This window comes from Pipistrellus kuhlii, unplaced genomic scaffold (assembly GCF_014108245.1).
Source record: "Pipistrellus kuhlii isolate mPipKuh1 unplaced genomic scaffold, mPipKuh1.p scaffold_m20_p_9, whole genome shotgun sequence".
NCBI lineage: Eukaryota > Metazoa > Chordata > Mammalia > Chiroptera > Vespertilionidae > Pipistrellus > Pipistrellus kuhlii.
This window is the reverse complement of record NW_023425595.1, coordinates 26,028,519-26,041,088: the sequence shown is the minus strand read 5'-3', so window position 1 is coordinate 26,041,088 and position 12,570 is coordinate 26,028,519. Positions and strand designations below refer to the sequence as shown.

The 12,570-nt window shown below is 49.5% G+C and overlaps 1 protein-coding gene across 3 annotated transcripts in view; it reads right to left on the bottom strand.

Annotated features, from left to right (window-relative positions):
• Positions 1–7,720, bottom strand: part of DKK3 (dickkopf WNT signaling pathway inhibitor 3) — a 37,999-nt gene extending 30,279 nt beyond the window's left edge. The window contains exons 1-3 of one of the 3 annotated variants that reach the window (XM_036428040.2): positions 7,595–7,720; positions 6,766–7,002; positions 1,529–1,666 (exon numbers count right to left, since the gene is read on the bottom strand). In XM_036428040.2, coding sequence (XP_036283933.1) covers positions 1,529–1,666; positions 6,766–6,978 — 351 coding nt within the window. In that variant the 5' untranslated portion in view covers positions 6,979–7,002; positions 7,595–7,720. Of the gene's footprint in view, positions 1–1,528; positions 1,667–6,765; positions 7,003–7,263; positions 7,390–7,578 lie in introns of those variants that run through there. The other 2 variants (XM_045577527.1, XM_045577526.1) reach the window with 2 other exon arrangements.
• Between the last annotated feature and the right edge of the window lie 4,850 nt (positions 7,721–12,570).

Sequence of the window (12,570 nt, the reverse complement as noted above, 5' to 3'; positions counted from 1 at the left end):
AACTGCCCCTCCCTCTTCCCTTCCCTCCAGATGAGCAGCCTCTCCTCTGAGCAATGACCATCAGTGTCTCAGATTCCGCCTCCCAGAGCTGCTGTGTGGAGGGATGAGGTGGTCTGTGAAAGCACTCAGCACAGAGCCTGTCACCCAGCACATACTCAGCGTTCGCTATTTGTATAGTTCTTGGGGCTCATCACTTGAAACTCAAGGTAGACTTTCTTTTCAAGGGCTACAGTTCTGGGTGTCTAATCAAACGTCTTTCATGAGAAGCAAGCAGGTTTTAGCTACAGCTGCCCTGCTCCTGATTCAGGTGAACTATCTTTATTTTATCGAGAAGTACTTAAGCCCAGCTGGTATGGCTCAGTGGTTGAGCATTTACCTATGAACCAGGAGGTCATGGTTCGATTCCTGGTCAGAGCACATGCTGGGTTGCAGGTTTGATGCCCGGTGTGGGCTGTGTCAGAGGCAGCCAATCAATGATTCTCTCCCATTATTGATGTTTCTATCTCTCTCTCCCTCTCCCTTCCTCTCTAAAATCTTCATTGAGCTAAGTTTAAGTGATATATATATATATAATCAATGAAGAACACACTCAGATCAAAGAAAGGCACCCAGGATCAGTGGGGTGGCTCTCAGATCAAGATGGTGGTGGTAAATCAATAAATCCCACACTCAGATCAACGCAGGCAACACTCAGATCAAATGAATTGGAATCTCTGGAGATGGGCCTTATGCATCACTAATTCGTAAAGCTCCCATGTGTTTTACAAATGTGTTTTAGGAATCACCATGTGCAGCCATGTGTGAGACTGAGATCAAAGCTCTGAAGAGCTCTAAAAACTACCCAGTATCAGTGATATCAAACCTCTGAGGATTGGGCTGGGGTTGTGACAGGCTCCCAGGTAGTCCTGATGCACTACCTAAGAATTTAAAACTAGTAGTATATACCTTGCCCTACAGAGGATTATAGTAAACTAGAGGCCTGGTGCACAAATTCGTGCACAGGTGGGGTCCCTCGGCCTGGCCAGTGGTCGGGGCCCATATGGGCCACAGGAGGTTGGCTGGCGAAGAAAGAGGCTGTGGGGGTTGGTCAGCTGCAGGAGGTTGGCTGTTGGGAGTGCACTGGCCACCAGGGGGCAACTCCTGCATTGAGTGTCTGCCCCCTGATGGTCAATGCACATCATAGTGACTGGTTGACTGGTTGTTCAGTCAATCAGTTGCTTAGGCTTTTATATATATATATATATATATATATATATATATATATATATATATATATATATAGAATATATATTAGGGGAAAAGATGATATATGTGTGAAACTATTGCGAAGTAAAAAAAAGTCCATGTTTGAGTTCCAAAAAAATGAATAAGAGACAAGGAATGAAAAGAAAATTAAGTACTAAATATTTAATAAGCAAAAATAATTTGTATTTTTGGCTTATGTATCAAATATGTAAAGAAAACCTTAGTGCTCGGATGGGAGTGGGCGCTAGAGAAAGGAGAAGGCTCTGGCCAGGACTGCCCATACCTTGTGAATTTCTCTGTGCACATGGATGGTGGTATTGCCAACTTTGGTTTCCGTGTTGGTCTCATTATGGTAGCTGGGAGGTAAGTTTGCCAGGTTCACTTCTGACGACGTTTTAGCAGCAGCTTCTTCTGCCTCCATCTATTAAATCAATGGATTAAATGAGCAATTTCCCCCCCTCTAGAGACATGGAGATGCAGAGTAACAGCACAGGAAACAGACAATAATATGTACATGCTGATATTCCTATTTCATTAATGTGGTCAGGGAGGGTTAGGACATCTAAATAATTTAAAGGCATTCTGATAGTTAATGATATTGTAATAACTATGCCTTGTGCCAGGTGGGTACTGGGAATACCAAGGGGGTCACTCTGTAAAGTATCTGATTGTCTAACCCACATGTGTCAAACACAAGGCCCGAGGGGCCAAATCCGTCCCGCCAGGCCTTGCAATGTGGCCCGCACCGCGCTGTCATCACTGCACTCCGCTGCATTTCCATCACAATGACAGTTTATGACTGTTCAGTAAACCATTCGGCCCGCGATTTAGGCTGGATTTTAGATTTTGGCCCCTTCTCTGATTGAGTTCGACACCCCTAGTCTAACCACTATGTTGTACACCTGAAACTAATACAAAATAGACTTGGCTGTAAACTGTAATTGAAAGAAACTTTTTAAAAGAAAAACAAACCACTTCTCTTTTTCTCTTTGCAATTATAAATAATGGTAATAATGATAGGTATCTTTAGTTATAGCCATAAACCTCACAAGTTCCCCTTGAGGTGGGTGTTATGTTCCCGTTTTATAAGTGGGGCAGCTGAGGCTCAGGGAGACTAGATAACTTCCCAGGACTCTATGTGAAGGGCAGAGCTGGGATCTGAGCATGTTCCCATTGAACAGTGTTAGCCCCTGTACAAAAGCTGCTGGTGCCCTGCCCATCTCCCCATGGTCCAAGCCAGAGGCCACCTGAGAGAGAACCATTCATAGGCTGCCGCCTGCATGATCGCTACTGGAGATGAAGCCCACAACCTGCGAATGTGCCCTTGACCGGAATCAAACCCGGAACCCTTCAGTCTGAAAGCCATCGCTCTATCCACTGAGCCAAAGTGGCTAGGGCAGCTTTCTCTCTCTCTCTCTCTCTCTCCCTCTTTCTCTCTCAAATAGATTTTTAAAATATATATTTTATTGATGTTTTACAGAGAGGAAGGGAGAAGATAGAGAGCTAGAAACATCGTTGAGAGAGAAACATCGACCAGCTGCCTCCTGCACACCCCCTACTGGGGATGTGCTTGCAACCAATGTACATGCCCTTGACCGGAATCAAACCAGGGACCTTTCAGTCCGCAGACCTATGCTCTATCCACTGAGCCAAACCAGTTTTGGCCAGCTTCCTCTCTCTCTCTCTAGCTCTCTCTCTCTCTCTCTCTCTCTCTCTCTCTCTCTCTCTCTCTTTTAAATAAGGGATGATGCTCCTCTGCTGAGCAGATGTAAGAATTAGGATCACAAAATCCAAGTGCCTGGTCTGGTATTTGCCATCAAGCAAAGGGATAATACATAGCTACTTTCACAATACTGCCCTTTAGGAACACAGTTTTAGAAGCTTTCCAGGGAATGTTTGGGTAGAAATGGAGAGAGCAGGTATCTCTCGTGTGTTTGAAGAGTTTGCTAACAAATGGAGAAGAATGGAATGAAGACAGGAAACGGGCCCTGGCTTGTGTGTTAAGTGGTTAGAGTGTCGGCCCGTGCACTGAAAGGTCTTCAGTTTGATCTCCATCAAGGGCAGGCACCTGAGTTGCAGGCTGATACACAGTCTCGGTCAGGGCCTGTGCAGGAGACAACCAATGGATGTGCCTCACATCAATGTTTCTCTCTCTCTCCCCCTCCCTCTGTTACACTCTCTCCAAAGAATCAATGGGAAAAATATCCTCGGGGGAGGATTAACAACAACAAAAGATAGGAGACAGAATGGGCAAAAAAAGGATTTCATTTTTTTTGTAAGAGAGAGAGGCTGGCATGTTTAGTGATAGAAAAGATAGAGCTTGCAAAGTGTAGGAGACTGCAGATGCTACAGAGGCGATTCCCCACAAGGAGACGGAATGTTTTCATATTTTTAAAATTCTCATGGGAATCCGAATCCACCAGCTTGGTTTTCAAATAATTGACAAGTTACCAAGCGTAGAGTTTGCTTTGGGCTGAGCAGATAGTCTTTTCATAAAACCGCCCTCTCCACCAGTGGTTATTTCAACAGAATGAGCTAACAGTTCTTTAAGGGCACCACAAACTAAAAGTACAGTTTACAATGGAAATTTCAACCACAACTATTACGGCCACGAGCAAGGAAAACTTAGGCCTGAAGCAATCGGGCTTGTTTCACAGAGGAGGAATGTGAACATTATTTAGAATGGCATTTATGGTTGGTGGAATCTGCGTGTCTGCTGAAAGGGTACAGGAGGAAAAGCTGGAGAGGGAAATCCAGGTTTGGTATTGGGTCCTTCCCAGGAACATTCTAAAATATGCCAGTTATAGACGAGGCAATGAGAGTGTGGGGGCAGGGAGTGGGGTAGTTTTATCCTCAAAATACATGTATCAGTAATATATAGAATAATAGGACAGAAAAATAGGAACAGCCTGACTTAACCCATTTGAAGATTTGACTCCCCCAATGATGATATGAAGGGTAGAGTTAGCTTCATCTCTCCTTTACCCCCCACTTGGAGAAATCAACAGCTTGAATCAGCTGGAGTATTTAAAATGGCAGGAAGTTCTCAGCAGATTCATGATGCAACTACGTAAACAGTTAATACATCTGGCCCAGTCCTTTGGGTTCTTACCCTGGACAACAAGTAAACAGCAATTGTTCTGTGTTTATGTGATTTAAGGGACCTTCAGGCAGTCTCTTTAAATATCAGTTAACATCAATAGCCACAATCTATTGAGAATCTATTATATATTGGCCATGGTGGTTCTTTATTTTTATTCATACTAGTATTATTAATATGATTATAACAAAAGCCATTCTTTATTGATAATGAACAAACTTCCTTAATCCTTACAACAACCTCATCAGGACTGACACATTATACCAATTATACCTTTTTAAAAAAATATATTTTTATTGATTTCAGAGAAGAAAGAGAGAGATAGAAACATCAATGGTGAGAGAGAATCATTGATTGGCTGCCTCCTGCACACCCCCTCCTGGGCATTGAGCCCGTAACCAAGACATCTGCTCTGACTAGGAATCTAACCAGACCTCCTGATTCATAGATCAATACTCAATCACTGAGCCACACTGGCTGGGCCAATTAAACCCATTTTATAGGGTTAGATAACTTCCTTTACTGCATCCTCTCATTTAAGTCTCTCCTTTACCCTAAGGGGGACATTTCCCCCTTAGAGCCTGGATGCCATCACTAGGAAGTGGCAGAGCTAGAGTCGAGTAAAGGAAGGTTGGTCCCCACAGCCTGTTCTCCTGACACCAGGTGTTCAACCTCTCTCTCAACCTGTCCCCACCGCTATTGAGGACACCCTTTAGGGAACAACCATTGAGTCGGGTAACAGTGGCAGCCAATGTCTCTCCTGGTGGCAAACTTCAGTTCAAACAGAGCCACGTCCAGAGGGAGGAAGCTGGCATGCAGGCAGCGTCAATGTGGACAATCCCCATAGAGTGGATCCTGCCATTAAGGTCCCACTGGACCCCAGACTGCTCTGATCAATGAAGAGCCTGAAGACACCCAGTTGCTCCCCCATTTCCTCAGGAGCTACCATCGGAGGACCACATGCATGGACAGGTTCACATTGAATAAAGACCTAGTCAGTTTCACCGAGGATCCATGTGCAGGAGGGAAAGTTCTAGAACCCAGAGCAGGAAACCAGAAGGATCACAAGCTCGATTTAATTTGAAGGTGCAGCCTTGGGGGACAGTGGGGCCTAAATGACTCCCCTCCCTCTTTCATTGTTCCATGCCATGATTCTTGTACTTTTACAGGAAACAGAAGGTCCAGGAGTTTAGGAATGCCATGAATGTTCAGGTACTGATGCCTGTGCAACTGCCCCCCAATCCAGTGTCCCCCTCCCTGAAAACTCCAGGCTGACTGTTATGGAAGGAGGGGGATAGATCCCCTAACTACACAGGGCTTCTGGGAGAAAGCATCTTCTGATGGATCAGAGCCAGCACTGGAGGCTTTGCCCAAATGGGTGTGAAGACATCTGACCCATCAGCCTGGACCTCCAGTCTGTTGCTAATTCCTTCTCTCCAAGGACAGACCGCAGCCAGAGCTGGGCCGGACAGCAGTGACTGTGCCACCCACCCCAGGAACCAGGGATCGCTCCCCACACCTGTGCGGGGACAGTTGGACCAGCTGCACCTCCTGGCCTGGCAGCCCTGGCAATACTGTGTCCCCACCACAGAGGATGCCATCCATAGTGTCTGGACCTGGGAGGGGACAGAAGGAAGAAGCCAGGCAGTTTTGCCTAGGTACTTGATATCTGACACTAACTACTGCTACATGTTATATGTCAGGTGCCCACACAGGTCCTGGCATTTAATTATCACAGGACACTGAGGTACAGAATATTAAGGGATTTGTCCAATGTCACCCTGCTCGTGAGAGGCAGGAGAGGACCTGGAGCCCAGGACTGACTCCAAAACACGCTTGGGAGGAGGGAGGGAGGGAGGGGAGTTACTTCTCCCATTCCCTCTCCTCCTCCTCCTACCACCCTCTGGTAAGTCGCACTGCTGGGCTCAGGATTCCATTCCCCTTCTCTGACCCCATGGCATTGGGGGAAGCCCAGACAGGCGACTAGCAAAGCTCAGGCTCTGGGTCCCCACAAGACACCCTCGCTGTGTCTCACAAGCTCAAAGCCAATGGACAAGCCAGAACCTGAGCTGCCTGCAGCTTCCTTGGCCTCAGCAAAAGCGCGACGACGCTGGAATACCAGGGGCCTGGCAAGCTCCCGGTTACAACAGGGAGAGGGGCAGCCCACCGACAGGTGGGTGGGTCCAGCCGGAGGCTCCCTGGCACAGGCTCAGATTCCGATCTTCTGACAGAAAGGCGGACAAGGTGGGAGTTGGGATCACCCTGGGCTGCCTCCAGATTACACCGAATCTGCCGCCGGCCCTTCCCAGCCCCTCGGCGGACCCGAGGACCCCAGCTAGCTCTCCGAGCCTGCTTCCTCCCGCCACCCAGTCTCCCCAGTCCCGAGCCTTGAGCTTCCCAGGGCCCCGGGGCGCACCCACCTCCTCCACCGCGCTGCGCAGTTTGTGCTGCGTGTCCTCCATCAGCTCCTCCACCTCGCGGAACATCTCGTTGAGGGTGGCCTCCTCCTGCGGGTAGCTGAGAGCCGGGCCAGGCTCATCGGGAGCCGAAGTCGCAGTCGGAGCCGGCAAGGGGGCTGCGGGGATCGCTGCCAGCAGCAGCAGGCACAGCAGGGTGCCCCAGGGCCGCCCCATCTCCGCTCTGCGCCCGGCGCCCGCCTGTGCGTCAAGGAACCGCTGTCAGAGCGCGCCCACCCCTCGCCAGCCTCCCCGCCCCGCCCCGCAGCCCCCGGCTCTGCGTCCCGGCCCGCCCCGGGGCTTCTGTTCCCCGCCCCCTTCACCCTCCCCCCCCACCCCCCAAGGAACGAAACCGAGTCTCCCCGGGACGCAGCTCCCTCGGAACCAGACGCAAACCTCGCATCCAGCCCTGCGCCCCAGCGCCCCAACGCCCCAGCGCGCCGATCCCCTCCGTGTTCCCACCTCCATGCTCACGCACAGGCTGCGCTCGGCCTCCTCCCCGAGCATCAGAACCCGCGGCCCCAGGCTAACAGCCCCCAGCTCACCCCCCTTCCCCCCAGCTCCTGGGTTCATCGGGCTCGAGCCCTGCCCTCTCCGGATCAAGTCAGAGCGCGCAGCTCTACTGCGGACACCGCAACCTTACTACCCCAGTCCCATGTAGGTGGCAATAGCGCAACTCCCTTCTGGGTCGAACCCGAGACCAGCGCCCGGCCCCTCTCCCACCTAGGCAAGCCAAGCAAAGACATCCCCATCCCCATCCCCATCCCCATCCCCGCCGCTGCCCCGCACCCACCCGACTGGACGGAGCTGTGCCCGGGATTGGACCTGCCGGGCCTCGCCGAGGCCGCCGCGGGGCTGCGGGAGCGGGAGCGGCGCGGGGGGCGGGCCGGGGGCTGGAGCGCTGGGGATGCCGCAGCGCTGGTACCGGGGAGCCCCGCGCCCCGCCCGCCCGCCAGGCCCCGCCCCCGGGGAGGGGCCGCGCCCCGCGCGTCGCCATTGGCCAGCGAGGCGCTGGCCACTTCTCCCCGCCCCTGGCCGCCTCCTCTGCCTCCTCTACCTCCATGGTCCAAGCCATAGGAAGCCATCGCCTTCCCTGAATCCCAGAGGCCCGGGGCATCCCAGGCCATTGTCATCTCTGGCTTGATTCTTTTTATTTTATATATATAATTTGATTATTTACAGAGAAGAAGAAAGAGGGATAGGGAGTTAGAAACATCGATGAGAATCATCGACCAGTTGCCTCCTGCACAGCCCTTAATAGAGATGTGCCCGCCACCAAGGTACATGTCCTGGACCGGAATCGAACCTGGGACCTCTCAGTCCGCAGGCCGACGCTCCATCCACTGAGCCAAATCGGTTTCAGCTCCGGCTTGATTCTTGCAAAACAGCGTCCTGAAGGGGGCACCACGGGGAAGAGGTTGTTCCTGTGTCCCACCTGGCCCTCCCCTCCAAGCCATCCTCCTCCACTCAGCATGTAGCCCTGCAGGATGAAATCGTAGCCCCTCAGCTTGGCGTTCAAGGCCCATCAAAGGCGGGCTTTTATCAGTCTGCCCTGGTTGATCCCCTACTCCAGCCAAGAAAGCCCACCGGTAGCTCCGGGGATACGTTAGGAGAGTGTTCGCAGGCCTGTTGCAGCGGATGGCACAGTGGTTAATATCAGTCAGCCGCAGCCAGGCTGCTCCGTGAACCCCAGCTCTGCTCCCTAAGACCTCTCTCTGGCCAAGGTACCAGTCTGTCTGCGCTCTGGTGCGCGCCAATGAAAGATGGAGGTTACAGCTGTAAGTGTTAACTTACATGGTTAACAAGCATGATGCGTGTGGGAATTGTGCGGCCGCTGTGGGTGGTGTGGTTCACTGTCATCATGGGAACAGAACTGACTTATTCACAGCAAGCAGTCTCCCCAGGACCTAGGACAAGTGGCAATCACGTTTTTTCTTTTTTCTTTTTTAAAATTACATGAGTGCCTAGAACAGGGATTACTCACACTTTTCTTTTTTTCTTTCTTTTTTTAAAAATATATATTTTATTGATTTTTTACAGAGAGGAAGGGAGAGAGATAGAAAGCTAGAAATGTCGATGAGAGAGAAACATTGACCAGCTGCCTCTTGCACACCCCCTACCGGGGATGTGCCCACAACCAATGTACATGCCCTTGACTGGAATCGAACCTGGGACCTTTCAGTCCGCAGACCGATGCTCTACCACTGAGCCAAACCGGTTTCAGCCACACTTTTCTTTTTTAAATAAACAAGTGTTTTATGTGTCAAACCTCCTCTTATTTCTTCCTATTACTCTTTCCATCTGGACATTGCTCAAGAACCAAGTGCTTCCCCATTGCAGCCCTGCCTTGCCACGATCTACCTGGTCACTGGCCCATCTCCCCTGCTCCCTCTATCCCCACCCCCAGGAACCAGGAGCTTGCTCCCTTTTCTGTCACCAGACCTGCTCCCTTTTGTGTCACCAGAGCCATTATACACGCTTGGTCCCTGAGATACAGCAGTTAATCTAGTAATAAATACAGCAGCGCCATTACTGAGCACTCACTATGTGCCAAGCACAGGCACAGCTCATCTAATTCTTAACCTCTGAGGTTGGTAGTACTATTTCTATTCCCATTTTACAAACAAGGGCACTTTCCTAAGGCCACACAGCTGGTAAGCGATTGAACTGGGATTTGAACCTAGGAATCTGGCGCCAGGGCCTTCACCCTTTACTGTCAAACTCCTCTGCTATACACCTGGCTGGGAGGTGCTGAGTATAAAGATGTTTACTGAAGCAGGAAAATGGATAAACTGGATTTCTACAGACAATAGGATACAGCAGTTAAAGTAATGGACAATATTCCGCCGAGACCGGTTTGGCTCAATGGATAGAGCGTCGGCTTGGGGACTGAAAGGTCCCAGGTTCGATTCCAGTCAAAGGGCAGGTACCTTGGTTTCAGGCATATCCCCAGTAGGGGCTGTGCAAGAGGCAGCTGATTGATGACTCTCTCCCATCGATGTTTCTAACTCTCTATCACTCTCCATTCCTCTTTGTACAAAATCAATAAAATATATTTAAAAAATAAAATAAAATAAAGTAATGGACAATATTCCTAGGCAACAACATGGATAGCTCTCAAAGAAACATAATGTGGAGTGGAAAAGGCAATTTGCAAAGTGATATGTCCAAATGCTATTGGTGCATATTTTGAAAACACAAAACAATAGTACATATTGTTTATGGATAGCACAAATATAGTTAAAAAAAAAAAAATCCAGAAATGTTCAGGCTGCCTCTGAGGTGGAAAGCAGGGAAAAAGATGGGGACCATCCTCAGTTGCATTTATAACATTTTATTTCTCTTTAAGAGAGACTGTGTACACAGTGTGGAGGAGTTCTGTAGCAAAAGTGTCCAAATAGTCACATCTGTTTAATCATCACAGTTGAGTAATTACATGTGGGTTTATGGGTGTGTCTTTTGCATTGTTTCCGGTATATTTAAAATAGTCTGTGAAAACATTGAAACAAAACAACACGAAGTGCAAAAGGCAAGCTCCCCACCCCCCACTCACAAAACAAAACAAAAAACCTCTTATGGACAAACAAGACTTTCCTCAGGTCTGTTCTTGACAGAAAGGCTCTTGCCCCAAAGGCCCAGTGGTGGCCTCCATCGCTGTGAGGTGGGAGGGAGGAGTGGGAGGCCCACACCGGCTCAGGTGGAGGGCATTTCTCTCCATGAAAGGCCCTCTGTCTGCTTGAATGGGTGGGAGCTCTCCTCCTGGGTGGATGGAAGCTGGAGCCAGTTAATGGCTCTGGGCAGCAGATAAGGCTTATCTGTTCCTTTCCCAGGGGAGGGAACAGTACACAAACAAGGGGACCTCAGAAACCCAGAACTTCTGGGCACTCAGTCAGGATAGGTGACTATTACGCACTGATTTTTATTTTATTTTATTTTATTTTTACATTTTAACCATTCAGAATAATTAATTAGACCAGGGGAGGATTGCTTATACATTTCTCTCTTTTTCTTTCCTTTTCATCTTAAATCGACTGAACTTGACCTAACTTGGGAAAAAGGTGAAGAGATGGTTGAGAGATAGTAACACATCTGCATAGCTATTTGATAGCTGTGTTCCCTGCGAGAGTACGAGCCATGTGAGACAGCATGGGATGTGGATACTTGTCTCTGCAACCAGCTCCAGTCCAGCCGGGGCTTGCAAAACATTAGCATTCAATGAGGAGATGCTGAATGAATGAGGGGCCTGCCAGAGGCGGGGATCCTGGCCCTCAAGGAATGTAATGTCTATCTATCTATCTATCTATCTATCTATCTATCTATCTATCTATCTATAACAGAGGTAAGCAGACAATGCCAGAGAGTAAGATGGAGGAAAGGACAGAGAAAAACTGGCACTAAAGGAAAACAACAACAACAAATGGGTGAGGAAGTACAAATTGCCAGTTATAAAAATAGTCACAGGGATGTAAATTACAGCATAGGGAATATCCTGTATAACAAAAGGGTAATATGCAAATCTACCAAATGGCAGAACAAAGGGTCTGTATGTCCCACACTGACCACCAAGGGGCAGATGCTCAACGCAGAAGCTGCCCCCTGGTGGTCAGTGTGTTCCCACAGGGGGAGTGCCGCTCAGCCACGAGCCAGGCTGACCTATGGTGAGCGCAGTGATGGGGTGCAGGATCCTCTTCTGCCTCCGCAGCAGCACTAAGGATGTCTGACTGCAGCTCAGGCCCGCTCTCTGTGGGCTCCCAGACTGTGAAAGAGCACAGGTGGACTGAGGGACGCCCCTCCTCCCCAACAGTGCACGAATGTCGTGCACCGGGCCTCTAGCAGTCGATATACTAGTAATAACTACGTGTGGTATTGGGTGGGTACTAGACTCACCAGGGTGATCACCTGGTAAGGTACACAAATGTCTAACCACTATGTTGTACATCTGAAATATAATATAATATCGTATGTCAATTGTAGTTGAAAATAAATTATAAATAAATAAATAAATAAATAATAAATAAAAAGAAAGTAACAAAAGCTAACTCTTTCCAGAGCGCCCATGGGCGTTGTCCACCCCTGGTGCAATGCGTCCTGGGGGGGAGTGGGGCATTGTGTGGTGTCCACATGGATGACTACCTCTCAGTTTGTTTAGATTGGAGGTTGGCTTCTTTCTTGCACATCAGATTCTTTCTTGGATTTTGAGACTGGAGACACCATCCAGTTGCTTGAGGAACAAAAAAAATATGGAGAAAGTTAGAGAGAAAGGGGGAATGAGGTGGGGTGGTGGGATATTCAGAGAAGTGAGAGTCCATGCGCCCGAGAGGGGAGTGATGGAGCAGGGGAGGGGGGAGAGCAGCTGCCTCGCTCCATGTTTCATTCTGGTTCTTGGTTGTAGACTTTTGTGACGCTGAGACCTAGCTGCACCGTCCACCCCTAGGCTCTGGGAGATGCTTTTGGATCCTTCCCTTTCTGTCTGAGCTGGGTTTAGCAACTTTCTATTACTGGCTACCGAACTGTCTGGGGTGGGGCCGCCTGTATTTTAACCAGGCAATCCTTTTCAAGGGAGGGTTGCTTTAGAGGAGATTACTGCCGCTCTCTGAGACCCAGGGATTAGACACAGAGGGCCACAGATCCTGCGGGCAGAGAAATGCCAGCCAAGGCCCTCCTCCCCGCTGCTGGAGGGCCCCTGACACCCCCCCCCCAGTGCCAGCCCCCAATTTCACTGAGCCTTCCCAGGTCCTGCCTGGAACTGGTGATTGTTCTGATGAAACT